The sequence below is a fragment of the Pediculus humanus genome, genomic scaffold (genome assembly GCF_000006295.1).
Source record: "Pediculus humanus corporis 1103172107475 genomic scaffold, whole genome shotgun sequence".
Taxonomy (NCBI): domain Eukaryota; kingdom Metazoa; phylum Arthropoda; class Insecta; order Psocodea; family Pediculidae; genus Pediculus; species Pediculus humanus.
The window spans coordinates 55,530-79,030 of NW_002987093.1; the positions used below are offsets into that span (position 1 = coordinate 55,530).

At 29.0% G+C, this 23,501-nt stretch overlaps 3 protein-coding genes across 3 annotated transcripts; all 3 read right to left on the reverse strand.

Annotated features, from left to right (window-relative positions):
- Window positions 1-724: 724 nt before the first annotated feature.
- Phum_PHUM125090 (protein drumstick, putative) lies at window positions 725-946 on the reverse strand (the record flags this gene model as incomplete). Its single annotated transcript, XM_002424231.1, has 1 exon — window positions 725-946. The coding sequence occupies one exon, from the start codon at window positions 944-946 to the stop codon at window positions 725-727; it is 222 nt and encodes a 73-aa protein (XP_002424276.1).
- Window positions 947-5,548: 4,602 nt separating this feature from the next.
- Window positions 5,549-7,679, reverse strand: Phum_PHUM125100 (T-complex protein 1 subunit alpha, putative; the record flags this gene model as incomplete). Its single annotated transcript, XM_002424232.1, has 4 exons — window positions 5,549-5,759; window positions 5,843-6,199; window positions 6,287-7,319; window positions 7,607-7,679. 4 exons carry the CDS (start codon window positions 7,677-7,679, stop codon window positions 5,549-5,551), a joined length of 1,674 nt encoding a protein of 557 aa, XP_002424277.1.
- Window positions 7,680-10,630: 2,951 nt separating this feature from the next.
- On the reverse strand, window positions 10,631-13,698 carry Phum_PHUM125110 (tkr, putative; the record flags this gene model as incomplete). The annotated part of the gene is made up of 9 exons (XM_002424233.1): window positions 10,631-10,716; window positions 10,910-11,614; window positions 11,689-11,805; window positions 11,883-11,955; window positions 12,055-12,192; window positions 12,329-12,691; window positions 12,770-13,174; window positions 13,257-13,464; window positions 13,541-13,698. The coding sequence occupies 9 exons, from the start codon at window positions 13,696-13,698 to the stop codon at window positions 10,631-10,633; spliced, it is 2,253 nt and encodes a 750-aa protein (XP_002424278.1).
- Between the last annotated feature and the right edge of the window lie 9,803 nt (window positions 13,699-23,501).

Here is a 23,501-nt window from a genome sequence, read left to right on the forward strand (position 1 = left end):
TGACGATCATAATAATGATGATGATAATGATGATGATATAAATAAAAAAACGGGTTATCTTCTTGTCCATAATTTTTTGTCAAATGATGTCCAAGTTACGTGAAAATGGATTCTCCAAGCAGTCAAACAACATTTTTTTTTTTTTTTTTTTTTTTAATATTTATCCAAAACGATACGTTTTTAGCTACTTTAAATTTTTTTTTTTTTTTTGTAAAAACATTTTGTTACTTTTTTTTTTTTTTTTTTTTTTACTAAATAAAGGAAAATTTATTAATCCGCCCAACAACGACAACCGAACAAAAAAAAAAAAATGCGATACGAATACGTCGCAATAAAAAAAATTATGGATATCTCGACACTTTTTTTTTGCAAAAAGCTCTCTATCTATCTCTCTCTCTCAACCCCCCGCGTCGCAATATGTTTATATATATAAAATAATAATAATAATAATAATAAAATTCAGGTTTTTTTACCGACCGACGGCAAACCTAATTTTTTTTTTATACAGCTGTAAATGATAACGTTTGTTTTACTGCATATATATATATATACACTTCGTCACCGTTTGTCTGTCTGTCTGTCGTTTTTTTCATTTATTTAATCCCCTTTTTTAAACCTCCCCTTCCCCCTCCTCCCCATTTAGGGCAAAAAAGTTTACTCTTACCCTTAACAAAAGGTAATAAAAAATTAAAAAAAAAAAAAAAAAATAGATAAATGATTGGATTTACCTGTGCTGTTTGAGATTATCCTGACGTTTGAACGTTTTCCCACAAACTTCGCACGTCCAAGTGACGTCATCCTTATGAGAACGTTCGTGTATCATCAAATTATAGGGTTTTGTGAATCTACGTTGGCAATATTTGCAAACGAATTCACATTTGGCGCGATGCATTTTGCGCCGAAACTCCCTTCTATCATCCGTTTCCACTTGCATTATCGCAAACATGTTCGCTTCTTTTTTTTTTTATTATTATTATTATTATTAATTAATATTTACCCTTTTATTTGTTTTTATTATTATTATCTGTAAATAAATAAATAAATAAAGATCATATAAGTAAAATGACGACGACGAAAACGAGGAGGAATAAATACGATGATGATGATGATGATGATATTAATAACTTGATTTTCTATTGGCTCCCTGCTCACGCAATATCTTCACAGCCACTAAGAGCTACCGGTATTATTATTATTATTATTTTCTCCCTTTTCATTTTTTCTAAAATGAGAGTTCTTCGGGTAGTCATTACAATTTAAACTTTGTCATTATTTAACACGGTTTACAGGTAACCGCCATCGTCGCCGCCGCCGCTGCCACCGCCACCGCCGATACCGCGTTTAAATTTTTATTTAAAGTTTTGGGTTTTTTTTTTTTTTTTGGTACTTTCGTCCGGCGGCGGCGGCGGCTTCCCTTTTAACCAATCATCGACATCGTAATTATTATGATTTTTCGGGTAATTTATTACTCGGGTAATACTTTTTTCTCTCTCTTTCTCTCTCTTTATTACTTCTTATTTTTACATCTTTATCTATTTCCACGTAAAAAAAAATTTTGAGCTTGAGAGAATCGGATGGATGGATTATTTGTGACAATAGGTGTGACACGTTTTAGGTACATAATAATAATAATAATAATAATAATAACGATACCTTTGACGCAATTTACACAGGAAGTTTACATAACCGAGATATCTAAAAGAGAGAGAGAGAGAGAGAAAATCGTTTCCTCTTTCGTTTAATAAGAAAAAACAAAAAAAGGGAGCGGTTTTTGTTTTTTATTTAATTATAATACTTTGCGAACAAATATTTGATTTTTTTTTCTTTCCGCCCCCCGCCGCCCCCCCGGCATGATAATAAAACGTGTGATAAAAAGTAATCATCATCATCATCATCATCAACCTGAATAATAATAACGATTCGAAAAAATTACACCTCTTATTATTATTTAAAAAAAAAAAAAATCAAAATGTCCCCCTCAATTATTATTTAAAATTTTTTTTAATAATAATAATAATTAAATAAATATTAATCCTCCCAAATAATAATAATAATAAAACTTTCATTTTTTAATTTAAAAAAAAAAAAAAAAAATCGTTATTAGGATCGCGTTAAACATTTTTTTAAAAATATTAATAATAATAAAAATAACGTTCGATAAATACGACTTATTATTATTATTTAATATCGATATTTAATTAGTACGTTTCCGGCGGAAACGGTAAAAATTTTCCGAACGGAACTCATATAGAAAATAATTAATAAAAAAAAAGTTTTGTTAACAAACCTTATCATATCCCAATTTTCTGTCGTTGTAAACGTTATCATATAAATTTTTTTTTTTTTTTTTTTAAAAACGAACCCGAAAATAAAAAAAAATTTTTTTTTAAATAATAATAATAATAAAAAAAAGAAAAAAGAAAAAAAATTCACTTGACTTATTTGACCGTTTTTTTTTTTTTTTTTTTTTTTTTTCACTTTCGCCTAAAGTGTCGCGAACATGACTCAATTAAATGTGTGGACCCGAGAACCTGAACAAGACTGAACTTACCTGTCGGGAGCCACAGCGGTGCCCAGAAGTCCAGCAGGTCTTGCTTCTGGAGAAGTACGGACTTAACTATGTGCCTTCTGCAGCCTCCGATGAACGGACACCCCGCCCCGCGCGCCTTCAAGGATTACCGCTCATGTTCATCTTATCCAAAACTAAAAAATTCCTTTTTCAGAAAGAGAGAGAGAGAGAGAGAGAGAGATGACGACGACGACGACGACGACTGGTGAGTTGTTGTTGTTGTTGGTTGTCTTTCCAAGAAGTTAATCAATCGTTTTTCTTCTTTTTCTTCTTTCATTCAACACACACTCACACACGCACGTTCACACGCACTCATATACTCAACTCAAACACATAATAAACACACACGCACACGCACAAGCACACACACACACACATATAAAACACTTAACACACACACAAATTCTTAGATTTCTCTTTATCTCTCTCTCTCTTTCTCTCTCTGTCTGTCACTCCCTCTCTATATTTCCCTCTCTCTCTATCTAATAAGCGGCATGGTTTTTTTTTTTTTTTTTTTCCTCTTGAATCGAAAGAACTTAAATGAAGAACAACAACAACAATACGAATTCCGATTCGAGACGAGTCGGCGTGGGCCGTATGGCCCTGGTCGCGTGGGAACTGCACAGTAGCGCGGGTGGGACTTCCCCTGCTCCTTTCTGATGCTGCTTTACTATTTAAGCCACGCCTTTATCATCTCTTGCCATTGGCTCTTATTCTTCTTCTATTCTGTATCTCTTTGATTATTTGAACGCTCCTCTGAATCTTAAAAAAAAAAAAAATTAATTCTGACATAGGTTTCTCTCTTTTCTCTCTCTCTCTCTCTTTGTAATTTTTATTCACGTCATTTAAATCTTCACTAAACTTTTTTTTTTCTTTTTTTTCTTATTTGAATGATTTAAATTTTTTTTGTTCGACATACAAAAGATTTAAAACAGATTCATTTAAAATTTTTACTTACAAATTTCGTTTTAAAATTTTTTATCATAATAATGATAAAATCAAATGATGATGATAATGATTGACTTTTTCTTTTAGATTTTCACATATTCAAAATAACAAATTAATAATAATAATAATAATAGTAAAATGTTTATGTTGTTAAAAGGTGGAGTGGAGTAAGTAAAAAAACAAAAAAATTTTTAAATCTTTTCTTATATTTTAAAATTAATATGAAGTAACATAAACAACAACAAGTGACACAACAACCGCAAAAAACAACAATAACAACAACAAAAAGAGACACAACAAACGGACACAACAACAACAACAAAAACAAAGCTTTCCATAAAATTTTTTCCCCATTTTTTTTTCTTTTTCTTTTTCTTTCTTTCTTTTATTATTATTTTTAAAATAATTTATTATATTTTATTCTATGGAAAAATTAATAAAATTTTTCTTCTTCTTCTTTTTTCCTTTTAACTCGTTTTTTTCAAAAATTTTTTCTGTTTATATTATTATTAATAATAATAATAATGTTTTTATTACGCGATTGATAAGAATTTAAAATAAAAGCAATTTAGAATTTTTCTTTCTTTTTTCTTTTTTTTTTTTTATTTAAAAAAAATTCATTTATTTTTATAATTAAATTCATCATCATCATCATCATCATCATCAAAAAAATAATTACGGTTTTATTTAAAAAAAAAGGAAAAAGGAAAAATGAAAATTGAAAGAAAGAAAATTTTTTTTTATCGACAAAAAATATTTAAAAAAATAAATAATATAACTACCGACCCGCACTCTATTGGTACTTTATCGAACTACTTACTTTGTTTTTAAATTTTTTTTTATGATGAGGTGAGGTTAGGTTTCATGTAGATTATAGAAATTAATGTTGAGATGTCTAGGAAAAAGGATGTCAAACATAAGGGACAAGCGAAAAAGACATCAGTGTTAAACGAGGAAATAGTTAATTCAAATGAAAAATCGCGAGAAGAACGTGAGAATTTTTTAGGTAACAAAGTTGAAAAAAAATACCAGAAAAGAACCATTGAATCCAACTGGTCAAAATACGATACTGATGATTTGAATGTTGATGCTGAAGACGACGTAAATGAAGATAAAACTAAAAATTTTACTTATTTGATACAAAATGCATCATCTGATTTTACTCAATTCGAATTCAGCGAAGAAAAAAAATGGAAAAAAGAAGGAAATTTCATGTCTCCAAGCAATGTTTTTAACTTGGATTTAAACGTTTTAAGTTGTGGTTTAGCTTGTATACCCTTTTATGAAAGAATAGATTTAAATCCCTCCGAGCTGTCTCCGGAAGAGAAGGCTTACTACGATGAGGAAATTAAGAACAATTTAGAAACATATGATTCCATTAAAAAAAAATTTCTCGATAAAAATTTTGCTTCTAAACATTGTGAAGATAATTTTCTTGTAAGAAAGCACTGCACTGAATCTGTTCCAGACTCAAAAGTTAAGTGTGATATAAAAAGTGATAAAAACATTGTTACATCCCCAAAAGAAACAAAGCCAAGTAATGTTTCTGCAACAGACAAATATCCATCGAATAATTCAAATAAATCTGCATCTGATAATTCTAATAGCGAAGTTATAAACAATGATGATACAAACTTAGAGGAATGGTTGGATGAATTTTTAAGTGAATAATTTTGCCATAGGAAAATTAATTAATTCAGTATTTAACCTTCATTGTACAATCTTCAAATAATAAATATAAAAACAATTCACAGATAAAAAAAATTAGCTTTATTTATTATAATAGTTATTAAGTATCTGCAAACTAAAAAAAAACATTAATAGTAAGTTAGTATCTCATTCAAAAGAAAAAAAAAAAAAAAAATTACAACTTGAACAGGTGCTTCACTGAGATTAAATTTTTTTAATGTGAATTTTAACTTATTACTCTTAGTATATAACTAGGATTGAGTGTTGTTAATTTTCAAATTCATATTTTTTATATATATATTAGTTTAAAAACAATTTATTTGTTCTTTAAAGTTTTCAATGTTAGTCTTCCAATTCACCGCTGCGAAGAGCTTTTTGATAGTTGCTATCATCTTTCGGTTCTGGATCCAATTTAATCATGTCATCAATCCTTAAAATGGTGATGGCTGCTTCTGTTGCAAATTTTAACGATTTTATTTTGGAAATGGCAGGTTCCAAAACTCCAGCTTTCTTATTATCCACTACTTTTCCTTCATAAAGATCTAATCCGTACCTAATAATTATGAAAAAAAAAAAAAAATTTATAATTTATAAAAAAAAGTGGTAAATTAATAATTTATTCGAATAAGTATTTACCATTTTAAGTGAGCCATTTCTAATACTGTTTGGCTTGAATTATGATGAGCTCTTAATTTAGCTACTAAATCAGTAGCATCTTGTGCTGCGTTTACAGCTAATGTCTTTGGAATGATTAAAAGAGATTTTGCAAACTCAGCAATGGCCAATTGTTCTCTTGAGCTTATGGTTGTTGCAAAATTTTCTAAATAAATAGACAATGCTGCCTCTACACTACCACCCCCAGCAACTACATTTTTACTTTCCAATACTCTTTTGATAACACATAGAGAATCATGAATTGATCTTTCCATCTCGTCACAATAAAAGTCATTTGGACCTCTTAAGATAATCGAACTGGCAGTTCTGGCTTTCGGACTAAAAAAAGAAAAAAAAAAAACAAATGAAAAAAAGTTAAAACTAATTAATTTTTCTCCCACATTTAAAATTATTGTTTAAACTTACTTTTTGATAAGAATCAACTCATCATCGCAAATCATTTCTTGAACAACTTCAGCTGCTTCTCCAACAAAACTTGGCTCAAAGCTTTCTTCACCCTCCATGTTGGTCAAAGAAGTGAGGTAAGTGGCACCTGTGGCTTTAGCAATTCTTTTCAAATCATCTTTTTTGCATCTTCTAACTGCCATTGCTCCTGCTTCGACGAAATACTTTAAGCACAAATCATCAATGCCTCCAGTTAGCAAAACAACATTCACTCCACATGCCAAAATTTTCTGTATTCTTTCTTTTGTGATGTCACTTTCTCTTTGTCTGACAGCTTCAAGCTTATCAGGATCTGTGATTAATACTTGAACTCCCAATTTCATTTTTGATTTTTGAAGAGAAAAATCTAAGCAGGCAATTTTGGCATCAACGATTTTTTTAGGCATTGCTTGAGATGCAACAGTGCAATTGAGAGCATACCCTCTGATAAGCATACTGTCTCTGGCACTTTTACCATGTGCTTTTAAAATGTTTACAGCTTTTATAGGGTACAAGTGGCCTCCTTTACCATCGTTAACTTTTATCAAGTTAGCAGCATCAACTGCCATATTTGAAAAAAAATCTGCATCTGCTCCAATTATTTTACTCGACATAGCAGTTCTAGCACAATTTACTAAACAGTCTCTTCCTAATTCATCAACATTAGCCACAAGATGATCTTGAATGTATTTGCATGCTTCTTTACATGCCAAACGATAACCGCTGATGATAGAAGTAGGATGAATTTTTTGCTTAACCAATTCATCTGCATTTTTTAATAACTCTGCAGCGATTATGACAACTGAAGTTGTTCCATCTCCAACTTCTTCATCCTGTAATTGTGCCAATTCAACCAATACTCTTGCAGCAGGATGTTCAACTTCCAAAAGTTTAAGAATCGTAGCTCCGTCATTAGTAACGGTTACATCTCCGATATCATCTACCAACATTTTGTCCAATCCAACCGGTCCAAGTGAGCTTTTAACTATGTTGGCTATCGAACAAGAGGCCATGACTAAAAAAAAATTTAAACAAAGATCATTAATAATTACTAACAATAAATTACCGTAATTTCATCAAATTAAAAAAGGATAATTTAAAAAAAAAATTGCAATATAAACGTAACGCAAGACGAAATAAAAAACAAAATTCAGGTGTGCATATATGAATGGGCAGGGACAAGGAGAAAAAAATTAAAACCGTAAAGCGGCATTGCATTACTCATATTTCGCAATGAATCCGGCGAGAAGCACATGTAACTTACTAAGAAATTTTCTTATATAAATTCAACATTTTACTTACCGTTTTGTGTTCTGACAGGAGCCCCTGATGTTCGGGTTCCCCCGACAGACAATAAACTCTGAACTGAAGACATGTTTTCCCTTTAAATTGTAATAATTCGGTCAATCTCTCGGTGACAAATCAATTGTTTAAAGTGACAACAGAATAATGTGTTTCGTGTCTTTAGAAATGCATTCATTAAACTTGAGTTCCCCTCTTAAATTTTCCTTTGTTATTTACACGTTAAAACAAAATCTGAAAGTTTTTTATAATTATATGTAAGTAAATGTAATTATTATTTATTATATTTTTATAAATTATTATTATTATTATTATCTTTTTTGAAATTGCTTCTTATTTTACTTTATGCATTTATTATAATTCATTCAGAGCTTTTAGTTTAAAAAGAGAACAATAAAAAATTTCTTTTGTCCAACTCTTTCTATTTTCTCTCTTCTTTTTCAAATTTTTATTTGTTTTTGAGTAGAGATTAGAAAAAAAAAAAAACACACACACACACACATACTTAAAACTAACACAATGAAAAATTAACTTAAAAGTTTGATTGATTTTTTTTTTTGTAAATGTCTTTTCAAATATCAGTATACATATATATCTTTCACTCATAATTATAAAATAATTATTTTTTTAATAAATGAATCGATAAATTTATTAACATTTTAGATTGTCTACTTACATAATAAAATATTCAACAACAAAAGAAAATATTCATGAAAGAAAGTTTTTTTTTTATTCGATATTATTTAAAATAAACTAGACATTTCATAAAATTATTTCTTACTTATCGATTTAATTATTATTATTATTAATATGCAAACATTTAATTAGTAAATTTTTCATGTTGATATACAAAGTTATGCATATATATATTATATATATATATACATAATTTAATCTTTTATAAAAATAAAATAAATGAATAATTAATTTATTATTAATAAATAAATTTTTTTTTTTTGTTTCGATTATTAAATCAAAAACGTTAAATAATGATTTATTTATTTATTTATTATTAATAAAAAATAAAATAAATTAATAACAAAAAAAATTTTTTTTTTTTTTCAATAATAAAATAAAAGTGTATAACAAACAAAATTTACTGAGTGAATTACATTTAAAAAAAAATTTTTTTTTTTGGTTTTTATTCGTTTTTGTAAAGGTAAAAACTAAATCGAATAATAATAATAAAAATAAAAAAATTTAAATAAATTTACATATTAAAATTAAATAATAAAATAATAAAAAAAAAGTTTATTTATACAATTAATTATATATATATATATATCCACTTGTTTAACTGTACATATTTACCCTGGAATTTATTTATTTATTAAAAAAAAAATCTATTATTTTTTTTAATATTAATACTATATAACCGTTATGAAATAATATAATTTAATTAAAAAATAAAATAATAATAATAATAATCTTTGTTTTTTTGGTTTATTTGGTTCATCATTATTTGTATATTTTTGTATATATATTATTATAATATATATGATCAACAGGAAGCTCAAAAACAATTTAAAACAATAAAAAAAATATTGAAGCTCAATTATAAATTAAATTAAAAAAAAAAAGAAACAAATTATATTACCTATAATGAAATTATTATTATTATTATTCTAATTTACATAATATTTACAACATTGAGTGTGTGTGTGTTTGTGTATAATAATAATAATAACAACCTGTTACATTATTATTATTATTATTTTATCAACCGTGCTAAAAAAAACAAAACATTGTCGAAATTTATGCCCAAAATATCAAACGTTTTTTTTTTTCCAATCATCATCATCATTATCATCACTATTATTATTATTATTTTATTATACATATTTAAAAAAAAAAAAAAAACGAAAAAAAAATTTTTTTTTTTTTTTGCAACTTTTCATACCGTGCCCTGCTCCTTAGTAAAAGAACTACAGATTTAGGCCTATAAATTAATTCAAGACTTTTTACATTTTTTTTTTTTTACCTCTTGATTAATAATAATAATAATAATAATAATTACAATAATAATAATAATAATACAAAACAAAAAAAAATTATATATTTACACACTAAGTATATATATATATAAACTTTTTCGTATACTTTCATTATTATTATTAATTATTTTTATTTTATGTACTTTATTATTATTATCATTATCATTATTATTATTAACCGTGTAAATTAAATTTATCATTCGCTAATGAAAAAAAAAACACCTAATTAATTATTATTATTATTATTATTATTAAACTTATTGCTTAAAATAAAAATTTTTTGAATGGACGCGTGGAAGGAGGGTATGGGGAGGGGAGGGGAGGAATAGAGAGAAAAGATAACGGTTTTTATTTGATTAATAATAATAATAATAATAATAATAATTTGAAACCCTGGATTTTCCAGATTTTTTTTTTTTTTTTTTTAAATCAATCGAAATAATTTTTTTTTTACAACTTACTCATCGATAAAAATTAATAATTAAATAATTAATTACAAGTACAATAATAATAATAATAATAATTATGTATATATATATATATATATATATATATATATATATATTTATTTATGTAAGTATGTGTGCGTACGTTTAAATACATACATACATAACTATCACATTTTTTATTTATTTATTTATTTTTTTTAAATTAAATTGATTTGGTAATAAGTTATCGATAATAATAATAATAATAATAATAATAAAAAAAGCTACACACACAATTAAATTTTTTTTTTTTTTTTATCAATACACTATCATACATATAATTTTATTAATATTATATTTAATACATATTAATAATAATAATAATAATTATAATTATATTTATATATATTATTTTGAGATCGTCCGTTTTTTTTTTTTTATAAATTTTAAATAATTTTTTTTATTTTTTATTTATTTAATACAACTTTACGCGTTTAAATTATTTAATTAATTAATTGATTGATTGATTGATTGAAGAATCCATCACAAAATATATATATTTATTTAAAAATTTTTTTTTTTTTTTATCAGGGAAATAACTGTTAAAATTTTGAATCTATTCTTTTTTGATAGTTTGAAATCATAGAGTAAATAAAATAATAACAATTGTTTTGAAAACTATTGACAACTTAAGAAAAAAAAAAAAAAATTGTTTGTTGGCAAATTGGTTCAGTCTTTTGTAAAAGGACGATGTTGATTATACCATACTTTCTATTGCTTTTTGTTGTTTTTGGTATTTTTTTTTTTTTTTTTTTTTTAATTTTCGGATCCATTTTCGATTAATTGATTTTGGGATTCGAGTTTTAATGGAATCGGTGAACATTCTAATGAGCTTCCCGTATTGTCTCTCGATTTGCATCTGAGCCCTCGAAAATCATCTTCTTTAGAATCCGGTGATGATAAATCTTGTGGTAACTGCATGGCTTGTTGCAAGAGATCTCTCGCTTTTTCCGGTTGGTGGTGAAAAATTTCCCGCGGTTTATCTTGACTAATTAAATCTCTTGGTTTTTCCTCGTGACCGAACATATCTCTTCCTTTATCGGATTGACTGAACAAGTCTCTCTTTTTATCAAACGGTGGAAGTTGATGTATCATGCTCACGGGAACCGGAAACGGAGGTCCGAAATCCGGATAAAAATTTGCCGCCGCGTAAGGATTGAATCCTAACGGCAAAGACATGTCGTGTTCGGATGGTCTCAGTCCGTGTGTTAAATCTTCCGTTTTGACTTTACCCGGGGGATGATTGTTGTTGTTTCCCGGGGGGGGATTCAAACCTAAAAGATCGAGCGGTCCTCCGGGTCCACCCAAACAGTCTTTTTTTAATTGTTCTAATTTTAAACTTTTCCCATATTTTCCGCGAACGTACATGAGTAAGCTGTTGTACGGTATACCGAATATTCTAGATGCTTGTGACGTCGTCATTTTTTTATTCCAAACGTGTTGAAGTGCTTCCGTCAATTCAGCATTTGTCCATGATCTTGGCGGACCGCCGCGCGGGGCGCTGTGTTGTCCTTTAGGTCTCCCCACTAAAAAAAAAATGACAAATTGTGAGCCGAGATACGGATGGTAATTACACACACAAAAAAAAAACAAAACTAACTTTTTCTCTTATTTATTATATGATTTTCGCTACGATGATCAGGTAAGTCACTAATTAATGGATTCCTACAGTTATCCAGATTTGAAAAAAGTCCCAATTGTTGATCCAAAGCAAAAACTGCCAACATAATAAAAATAAAATCACACTCACATTTTTTTTTAATTTAATAAAAATAAATTTAAAAAAAGTCTTACTGTGTGGCGGTGTCATTGACAAAGCAGATAAAGAAGGAATAGGAAGAAAATTTGGATTGTCCAACGCGGGATCCTAATAAATAATAAAATAAAATTTTTGAAAATTAATTTCATTCGAATTATTATTATTATTATTATTATTACTATTTAGAAAATGATTTCCGAAACTTACCGATGGATGAGCAGAAGAAAGATTAATGGATTCCGTTTTCATTAGAAAATCTTCCGGTATTCCTTGCATATCTAAAATGTCTCTTTCTTGGGGTTCAATATCGGATTCGCTTTGAATTTCTTGTTTTGTATTTCCCGGCTGTAATAATATAAATATGTCGAATTTAAAATTTTTTTTTGGTTTTTTTTTTTTTTTTAATAATACGACAACAGCAGCAGCAGCCGACGCCGCCGTCGCTCAAGCAAAACAAATAAAATCCGGTATTATAACTTACTGTTGGGATTTGTGGTGGCGGACTTGGAGGTGCGACTGTTTGACTTCTTTGCTCTGATACATTATTGTTACTATTATTATTATTATTATTAGTATTATTATTGTTGTTGTTGTTGTTGTTTGTGCTTAAATTATTGTTGTTGTTGTTATTGTTATTACTAAAAATATTACTACAAATAGTATTGTTATTACTTATACTATTGTTGTTGTTGTTGTTGTTTGTAAATGACTTTTTTAACGATAAATTTTCGGGAGATATATTAACCGGCGAACAAGTTCTTTTGCTAAGATCTTGAGGTACAGCATGTTGTTGTTGTTGTTGTTGTTGTTGTTGTTGTTCTCCGGTTCTTCTCATGGGTCGAGCCTGAAAAAAGAACAAAAAAATTATTATTGTTATTTTTTCTTTTTTTCCTTTTGGTGGAAAAACGCAAAGCGAACTCACCTGTTTTCTTCGAGGTATTGGAGAACTTCTATCTTTTTCTCTTTCTCTTTCTCTTTCTCTTTCTCTTTCTTTTTCTCTTTCTCTTTCCCTTTCTCTTTCTCTTTCTCTCTCCCTTTCTCTCTCCCTTTCTTCCTTTTGCCTCGTAGATTCGGAAGGATTTTCAGTGAACGGATGAGTGATATGATGCGAGAGAGACGTTATTTTCAATGGTGAATCATAATTAGACGATGCAGTCGGAGAATAAGGAGACAAAGGTAGGGAATCTTTGTCTATCGACGTGGAAAAGAGTCGGTCGGCTGTTTGGTACATACCGGAACTCGGAGATGGTGAAAATGGATGATTGGATTGAAAACCGCAATCCTTTTTACTTCCGGGAATTTGTTCCGGTTGTGTCAAACCTCTCACCTAACCGAAAAAACACACACATTTCATATAATTCAACGTTTTAAAATAATGATGATGATTACAATTATGACAACACATATACGATCAATGATGGTAATTGTCCATCAGTGATACCAACCTGTAACGATTCTGCTGCTTTTATTAAATTTTGTAACTGATCCTGTACAACGCTTATTTCTCCTTTGTACATGAAATAAACAATTGCTTGTACTTCCCATCCTCTAAGATCTTTTAATACGATTATCGGATGCTTGCAAGGATTTTCGGAAAATATCTTTTGAAAATAAGGACTGTAAAAACGAATAAGATATCGTGAGTATAACGGATGGGTGCGTGTGTGCGTGTAGGTGCATGTGTGCATATTACCTGCATGCAGAAAGAACGACTTTATGTGCCCGAATTTTAGTTTCTTCGCACACGAGAGTGACGTCAACGAGTGTTTCGCTTTGGAGAAGTGTATCAAAGGCATTCAATATGTAATTTTGATGGTTGTTCCATCTTAAACTGTAATGCTGCGAACTCATTATTTTACGCTTCTTTTCCCCAGTCTGAAATTAATTATTATTATTATTAAATTATAATTTTTTTTAAAAAAATGGTCCGTAAATTTTACCGACGGCTAACAATCAAAATCCCATAAAAAATTTACAAACAGACAAAACGGCCAACAAAAAAAAATGATGTCGTTCATAATTTTTTTTTTTTGTATTTTATTAATCGATTCGAACGAAAAAGACGAAAAAAAAATCTCATTTTGAGAAGGGGCGAGGGAGTAATGGGGAGACAAAAAAAAATTGTTTTCATACTCTATGAAATAATAATAAATATTTATTAATTAATTAACTTCATGCCGATTAATTTAAAAAAAAAAAATCAAAGCAACAGGAAAATTATAAAATTGACGTCATATCAATTTTTATAATTAATATGACGTCATATTATAATTTCCGTTAATTAATTTTTTATAATTTACTGATAACGATGATAACGAGAAAGATGGGGAGTAAAACGTGATAACTTTTAATTATTTTAAAAAAAATAACGGACGAAAAATTTCTTTAAAAATTTCAAAGAAAATCTTTTATCATTTATCTTCCTTTTAAAACATACATATAGAAATAATAATAATAATAATAAATTTTCTGGAGAAAAAAATAAAAATAAACGTCGACGTACACGTGGATAGACGAAAACGTTAAAAACAAATAAACAACAAAAAACCGGTAAAAAAAAACTTTTCAAATCTTTTACTATCGATAATAATAATGACTTTAATGACGATAATAATAATAATAATAATAATGTTAATAATAAATAAATAAATAAATAAAACTTACGACACACATTTAAACAAAATTTAAATAAATAACACAAAAAACTGATCATCTTTAATTTAAATAAATCCTTTTTATTATTTTTTTTTTTCTATTTATATTAATCCCGTTAATTATTATTATTATTATTACTACATTTCGATAACATTTTATGTATTATTATTATTAATTTTAAAAAACACACACACGCACAATTCATACGTAATTAATTATTAAAAATCACATTTGAAAAAATTTTTCGCGCATTTTTTTTTACTTTCAAAAAACTAAAATGGAAAACCACGTGAGAGAGAGAGAAAAGTTTTCTCAAGTTTAAAAGTATTTTCCTGTTTTACTAAAAAAAACTAAAATTTGTTTTTTTGTTTTCTCAAAGAGTAAAAATGAAACAAAAAAAAAAAGGGAAGAAACTAAAAGAAAGAAAGAAAAAAAAAAGAAAAAAAATTTAGTTTAAAAAAATTGTTTTTGTTGTTTTCCCGCACTTATTTGCGTACGTAAGACGTCCGGCGTCGGGGGTGAAAAATATCTGTCAGGGCCCCGGTTACTGGACTCATAATTCCCGGATCCCTCGTTAATGAATCCGATTAGACAAAGCTTGGAAAACCTCATGACAACGCAAGCGCCAAACTTCCAAGGAAAAACCAAGTGTATTTAAGTAAACAATAGGCATAAGTGAGATTTCCAAAACCCTCTTCTTCTGTACTCCTTCCTGGTCTTCTTCTTCTTCTTCGTAGTACTAAGAAGAAGAAGAATCGAACCCTCCTCTTCCTCCTCTTACCTTTTCTTCATTTATTTTCCTCGAGTTTCATTTCCATCCACCTACTACCACCACCACCACCAACACACTTTTTTTTTCTTCCCTTATTTCGTAAAACACTCTCATTCGATCTTAAAAAAAAAAAAAAAAAACTTTTTTCCTTTTTTTTCTCCTTCCCTTTCCCCTTTTCCCTTCTTCATCCCCTACTTTCCTTTCTGTCGTTTTTTTCCTTTTTTGCATGCGATGATTATTATTAACCGACGCATTCACACGATCATCACCATTTCCGATCGGAAAATATTTTTTTCTCTCTTTCATTTCTAACCGAAAAGTTTTTTTTCTACATAAGCGAAATACAAAAAAAAAACAGGTATACCAAACGTGAAAATTAAAAAAAAAAAAAAAAAAACCGGGAAAATTTTTAACACACGCATCACAACTTGACCGTTGAGCCGCGAAAACTAAAAATTTTTAACTTACGCGGATGTGTAAAAAGCGTCGGCGCCGCTTAACCGCCAATTTAACGCAAAATTTTCTTTTTTTTTTTTTTCTTAAACTATCATCATTTTTTTCACTTATTATTATTATTATTATTAATATGATCGGTAAGTAATTAACAATAGTGATAACGAGAGACAAAAAAAAAAATTCTTATTAATTTCAGGTACGAATGAAGAACGCATTCGTATTCTTTTTTTTTTTTTGTTAATTTGAAAAAATAATGATAATGATAATGATAATGATAATAATGGGGAAAACAAATTAAAAAAAAGAAAAAGGAAAAGTGACGTCGTTGTCGTCATCGTCGTCGTCGTCGGTTAGAAGGTTTTTTAGTTTTACCCATCACATTCACGGTAGGCTTGTGGCAGACATTTTTCCAAAAGCTAAACGAAAAAAAAAAGAAAAAAAAACGAAGGAAATAGGGCGAGTCAAAAACAATCTTCTTCTATCTCTCTCTTTCTCTCCCTCACTCTCTCTCTCTCTCTCTCTCAAAATAAAAAAAGAAAGTAAATGAGAAAAAACTATAAGATTTTCTATAAAAGCACATGTCGCGGAAAAAAACAAAATGAGACGAGTGAGTGGAAGAAGAAAAAGGAAAAAAAAAACAGAGTGGTAGAATAAGAAAAATAAATGAGTGAGAGAGAGAGAGAGAGATGTCGAAGAGAGGGAAATAAATTCACCGGAAATAAAACAAAGATGGTAAATTATAATTACGAATGGGATAAAAAGAGATGAAAAAAAAAAATTTTCTTTTTTTCGCTTTCACCACCGCCGACTTTGTTGTATGTGTTAATAAAAAGCTCCCGTACGAGTTAGACAAAGATGGAAAATGTTAATTTTTAATAAAAAAGAAAAGAATAAAAAATGTTTTTTTTTCTTATTCTTTTCTTTTCTTTTCTTTTCCTTATTTTTTTTTTTTTTTGTTTTATTTTCCGAAGGAAAAATTAAAAAAAGATGGAAAATTTTTTCCTTTTTTTTATTTTTTTATTTTTTTGTTTTTTCATTTTTCCCTTCGCTCCGCCCTGTCCCCCTCCCCTCTCCCCTTACCCCTCGTCCCCTCTCTCATTCCGCGGTACGAAATTAAAAGAAGATGATTGAAAATAGATTTATGGCATTAAAATGTGTGCGAGAAAGAGAGAAAAAAAACAACGAACGAACCGAACGAACGAACGAACGAGCGAACGAGCAAACGAACGAACGAACGAACGAACGAGTGAGAACGATCGAGTAGGAGTGAGAGAGAGAGAGAGAGAGAAAAAAAAGAGACAAGAGAAGAGAAACATAAAAATAGAAAGAGATAAACGAAACGAAAGAAAGCGGGGGGAAGGTTAAGGAAAGGAAAGGAAGAAAAAAAACAGCAAAAACCTCGTGAAAAGAGAAAGATTAATTAACACGAGGAAAAAGAAAAAGATGGATAGATTCGAGAAAGAAAGAAAAAAAGAAAGAAAGAAAGAAGGAAAAAAAAAGAGAAAGAAAGAAAAGAAAAGTTTTTTCTTTTTTTTTTCTCGTAAGGAATAAGAGAGAGAGAGAGAGAGAAAATATAATTAAAATATTTAAAATAGAAAGAGAAAGAAAATCTCTGGATAAAAAAAAAAAAAAAAAAAAAAAAGTTACTCAAGAAAATTGTGAAGAAAAAAAAAAATTAAAATTAAAATTACGAATATGTAAAACTTTTTTTTTTTTCTTCTTTTCCTTCTTTTTTTTTTTTTTTTCATTTCGAACTTTCTGGAAAAAAAAAAAATACGCATTCTTACGTACGTACATGCACGAACACGCACACGCACACACGCACGCACACATACAAAATGAAATTTTTTTTTGTTTTTAATCGTTTATTTTTAATGCGTTACGCGTACTACTCCTCACGCGCACTCACTCACTCACTCACTCACGGAATGACACGTCACACGTGTACAACATAAAATTAACACGTGCAAACATTAAAAATAATTTTTTTTTTTCCTTTTTTTCAATTAACCTTTCGAGAAGGAACTTTTTGTTTTTTTTTTTTTTTTTTACCCTTTTTTTTTCAAAAGAGTTTTATTATTATTATTACCAAAACTGTGACTACGAAGACTTTGATGACCTTAACCCAAAAGTGTCGCACATAAGAAAATTATCATCATCATCATTATTATTATTATTATTTTTACGTATTTATACATATATATTCATTCGTGACATTATTGTATTTATAATAATGATAATAATAATCATGAAAGAATGTACTTTCCGAGGAGGGGAAATTTTTTTTTTTTTTTTTTTTATTCCAGCAGAAGAAAAAGAAGAAGAAGAAGAAAAAGGAAAACTTATTCATCATGATTCTTCCTTCGTGACGGCAAAACATTCTATTTCTAATTAGAATTTTTTCTTTTTGAGTAATTTTAAGGATTTTCGGTGCCAGGCGAAGGTTTCTTCATTTTTCTTCAACTTAAAAATCGTCGGCCATGTCATGTGTATGAACCCCTCACCTCCCCTTCCCCACAACCCCCTCAACCACCGATCCCACACCCTTCCGCCTGTGGAAAAGTTTTTCTCTCTCTCTCTCTCTCTCTTTCTTAATTTTAATTTTCCCTTATTTTATTTTTTTTTTGTTTTTGTTTTTTCCCATATAAAACTAATTATTATTATCATCATCATTATCATTATTATTTAGATCAATAAGTTTTCGCTAGTAAAAATAAATAAATAAATAAATTATTATTATTATTATTTATTTTCGAGTTAAACTGTAATTACGGTTATTAAAAAAAAAAAAAACTTTTTTTGTTTTTTTGGGAGGGGGCGTGTGCAGGAACGGGGGAGGATTTCCCGTTTGACGTTTAAATGCGTTTAAATAAATTATTATTATTATTACTACACGCAGAAGGAAAATATTTCGACCCCTTCCCCTTCCCCCCCTTTTCCAAAAAAAAAAGGAAAAATACACGCACGCACGTATTCACATAATTAAAAATGTTAAATTTTCGTCTTATTTATCCCCTCCCCTTCCCCTTCCCCTCCCGGTCTTTTACTTTAAATGAAAATGATATATGATGACGTAATTGATGACGATAATGATGACGTTTTTTTATCGGATTAAAACGCGAATAATAATATACTAATAATTATAATCGAGTAACGGTTTTTTTTTCTTTTCAAGTATTGAAAATTTTCACGTGCGTGGGTGTGTGCGTGTGCGTGCGTAACGCATCGAAAAAAATGACGCGGATGAAAATTTTTAACTTTTGTTTATTTTATTTCATTCAAAAAAAAATTTTGTTATAATTATTACTGTGTCAAGAAATTGTTTCATCCGACCGGAGATGAAGAAATAAATAGAAAGAGAGAGAGAGAGAGAGAGAGAAAAATAAAACCATCGAAATCATCATCGTCATGAAAAACAATAATTGAAAAAAAAAAAAAAAATTCAACCGTGTGAAATATTTTAAAAACTAATAATAATAATAATAATAATGAAAATTTCTAAACGAAAAACTGAGAAAAAAAAAAAAAACCAGAAAGATTCCGACTTTAATTAAGCCACCATAATTAAGTCCTCAACGAAAATAAAGTATGAGAAATTGGGAAGCGAAGAATAGGGAGGGGGACGGAAGAGGGCGAGGAGGAAAGTGAGGATGAGAAAGGGGATAAACTCGGGGGAGGGGGGGGAAGAAAAAAGAAAATAAGAAAAAGGGAGAAAGAGAATGAGGAGGGAGGAAGGGAAGAAGGGGGTAGAGATAACCTCTCAAAAACCGAATCTTCAAAAACTAAGAAAAATAAAAAAAAAAATAATTTTATTATAACAAAGGAATACTTTGCCCCCCCCGTCTCTCTCCCCCCTTCACTCCCCATTACCATCATCGCTTCGCCGTTCCTTTTCCCTCCCCCTCAAGAAAAAAAATAAAACCTCTCCCCACCTTCGCCCCCATTTTTTTTTTTTCTTCTCTCCATCCATTACCTGATTCGGCTTTGGCTCAAAAATTACTTCGCCATTTTGAATTTGCACGCAAAAAAATCTTAACCAATCAAATGAAGGTAAAAATTAGAAGCAAAGAAAATGAAAATGAAAGGGGGGAAGGAGGAAGGGCAATCGGAGTTGGGGGGCTGATGGGAGAAAGAGAAGGAGGAGGCTGTTGACTGGAGAGTGGGGAGAGGGAGAACGGGGATGGATGAGGAGGTAAAAAGAAAAATTGAGTTTAAAAATTCCCGGAATCGGTTTTTATGTACATAAAAGACTTTCCATCGTCAAAAAATATTCAAAAATTCATTTGCTCGAAATATTAACGAATTATTAACGAAGGTTTTAAAAGAGACGCTTAAAAAAAAAATGAAAAAATAAAAAAAGGAAAAAAAGGAAAAGGAAACGGAAAAAAAAAGGAAAAATGGTCACACCTTTTTTTTTCTTTTCTTTTTTTTTTTATTTAATTTGTAAAAGGAATTTAACGCCTATAAAAAAAAAAAAAATTTCGATTTCGTTTTTTTTAATGTTAAACTATTAGCTGGACTATCGTGTGCGTGTGTGCGTGTGTGCGTTTGTGCGCGTGGTGTATATTTTTTTTTTTTAAATATATATATTATTTAAACGATTTCGTTTTAAATATAAGTTTTTCTTCTATTTTTTTATAATTAATAATAAATAAGAATTTTTTTTCTTTCCTATTTATTTTGTATAATTTATAAATAAGAGAAAACCGATCGTCGGATAATATTATAGTCACACCCATCAATTACCCTCGTTTCAATAAATAATATTAATTTTTTTTTTTTTGGTCGTGGAAGGAGAAAAGAAAAAAAAACGGGGGGGTTTATGTGTTAAGAAGAAATCATAGATGATAAAACATGTTTTTTTTTTTTTTTTTAAATCCATCCACGAAAAAAAAAAAAAATCGCGCGGAAAGGTTTTAATTTAAAATTTATTTCCTTCCCATTTTTTTTCTTCTTCCACTTTTCTTTCCACCTTCCTCTTTTTTTATTTCTACTTCATTTTCTTTTTTTCAATCCTTTTTTTTTATTGTCTTTCTCCTTCGCCCCCCTTTCTCTCTCTCTCTTCCTCTCTTATAATTTTTATTTTCCTTTTTTAATTTTTTGTGTTCGTGCGTGCGTGCGTGCGTGCGTGCGTGTGCATTATATGTAATTACACTCTCTCTCTCTCTCTCTCTTCTTCCCGCCTTTTTTTTTTTTATCGTCGTTTATTCGATTGACTTTATTGAATTTATGCATATTCACGTTTAATTTTTAAAATAATTTTAAACTATTCAAATTATTTATCTCGCGCGTCATTTAATCGACGATCGAAAATAAAAACTAGTAAAATAAATTTAAACAACCGACTTAAACAACAACAACAACGACAACTACAAACAAAAAAAAAATTTTTTTTTTTTTTTATTTATTTACCGATTCTCTGTCAAAAAAATTTTTTTTTATTAACTATAAGTTCTCAATTACAATGTTTTTGTTGTGTTTAAAAACTTTGTAAAAGTTTAACCTTTAACCTCTCTCTCTCTCTTTTCCTTCTACTTTCAGCTTCCTCAATTTCACATCAAACCTCAAAGTTTTCACTCTGAAATCTTCTTAGGTCCCCCACAAAAGCATAAAGTTTACGCTTTTCAAGGTACCTTGCCAGATCCCAAAAAAAAAAAAAAAAAAAAAATTTACTTTTATCGAGAAAGACTTCAAAAGAATTTTCTTTTTTTCTACTTTTTTTCCTTTACCCGATTATTATTATTATTATTATTATTATTTGCTATCCTTTATTTTTTTTTTTTACTTTTATCGACACAGCAAAAAATTATTATTATTATTATTAATTTAAAATCAATTGTCACGCGTCGTTAAATTATACTAATTAAAAAATTTAAGGCCCTTTTCGCCTCGTCTTCTTCATCTCTCTCACCCTCTGACCCCTCTCTCCCTTCGCCCCCCCGCAAAAAAAAATTGTGAAAGAATGCACAAAATTATAATAATAATAATTATTATTAATTATTTAATGTTATAAATTATTTAAATTTTTTTTCTTATAATTTCCCGTTAAAAATTTCGTTTCGAATTTTTATTTTTTTTTTTTAAATTCTTCGGGGAAGAACCCTAATGTTACGGGTTGGGGGTAGAGGGAGAGGGGAAGACAAGAGAAAAAAAAGAAAGGGGGGTAAAAAAAAAGATGAAAATGCGCTCGGAGAAAAAAAAAAAAAGTAATTATTGAAGGTGATCAATCTACTTTCTTTTTCCACCCCGCTTCTTCTTCTTCTTCCTTAAGTTTCCTTTTCTTCTTCTCCCCTACCCTAACCACCACCCCTGTCTTTACTTTCCCTTTTCTTATTTCATCATACATGAGCTGTTTTAAAAATTTCCCCGGGGCAATTCTTCATTCGGTGGAAAAAAAAACGAAAGAAGTGTAAGAAGAAAAATAAGAATAAGAAGTAGAAGAAGAAGTAGAAGAAGAAAATCGTGGAGGGATAAAGAGAAGAGAGAGAAAAAGAGAAAAAGAGAAAGAGAGAGAGAAAGAGAAAAAAAAATTTTTTTTTAATTTCGCTCGAGACGCATAAGACATTTAGCATTAAAAAAAAAGAAAAAAAAGGAGAAAGAAAGAAAGAAAGAAAGAAAGCGAGAACGTAAATGAGCGAAAAGAAAAAGATGGTGGGCTACATGGGACTAATTAAAGGCCAAACAAGGGAGTTTTCCAGAAAAAAATAAGGGGGAGTAAAATAAGAAAAAAAAAATGGAAAAATGAAAAATGTGAAAACGTTGGAAAAGGGAACGAACAGGGTTTGTTTCGAGAAAATGGGAGATGGGGGAGTAGAGAAGTAAGGAAAGAAAGCACGAACCCGAGGGGGGCCTAATTTAAAAAATAAAAAAAAATAAAAATTCCTCTTTAACTTTTTCCCCCTTTTTTTTTTTTTTTTAGTAAAAACCGATTTTCGATTTTTGGCTCCTTTTTCGTTAATTTTTAATTTAAAAAATTTTTTTTTTTACATTCAAGTTTTTTTAAAACGACCCAACGACGTTAAACAAACGACACAATACAAACAATTATTATTATTATTATTATTGTTAATAAAAATTTATTATAATTTTTTTCTTTTTTTTAAACAAATAAAAATACCAAAAATTATTATTATTATTATTTTAACTTATAATTTGTTAACGAATCAACAACAAAAATCTTTAAAAAAAAAAAAAACGAGGAAATGGTAATGGGAAAAGCGGGGAGGAGGGAGGAGGGAAAAGGAGGGTAGGAAATGGAAAAGAAAAGAAAAATTAAGAAAAAGAAAATAAGAAAGATAACAAGAGAGAGAGAAAAAGAATTAAAAAGAATGTGTGAGAGAGCGAGAAAGGAAACGATAGGGCTTGTGAAAGAAAGCGCGCGAGAGAGAGAGAGATAGATAGATTGAAAAAATATAAGGAAAAAAAAAAGAAAGAAAGAAAGAAAAAAAAAAAAAAAGTTAATTCAAATGAAAACAAATGGAGGCATCCATGCATGGACTTCTTTGCATAATAATGAAGGCTCAGAATTTAAAAAAACGCACACGCGCACGCACGCATTTACTTCCATTAACTTTTTAATGTTTTCTACATCCTCAGCGCTGACGGCCCTCACCTTCTTCTTCTTTTTCTTCTTCTTCTTCTTCTTTATCCACCCTCCCTTCATCCTCGATTCGCATTTTCTTTTCGTCTTTTTTGTCCTCCTCTCACTCTTTCTCTCTCTCTCTCGCTCTCTTCTTTTCTTTTCTTTTTTTTTTTTTTTCATTCTCCCCAT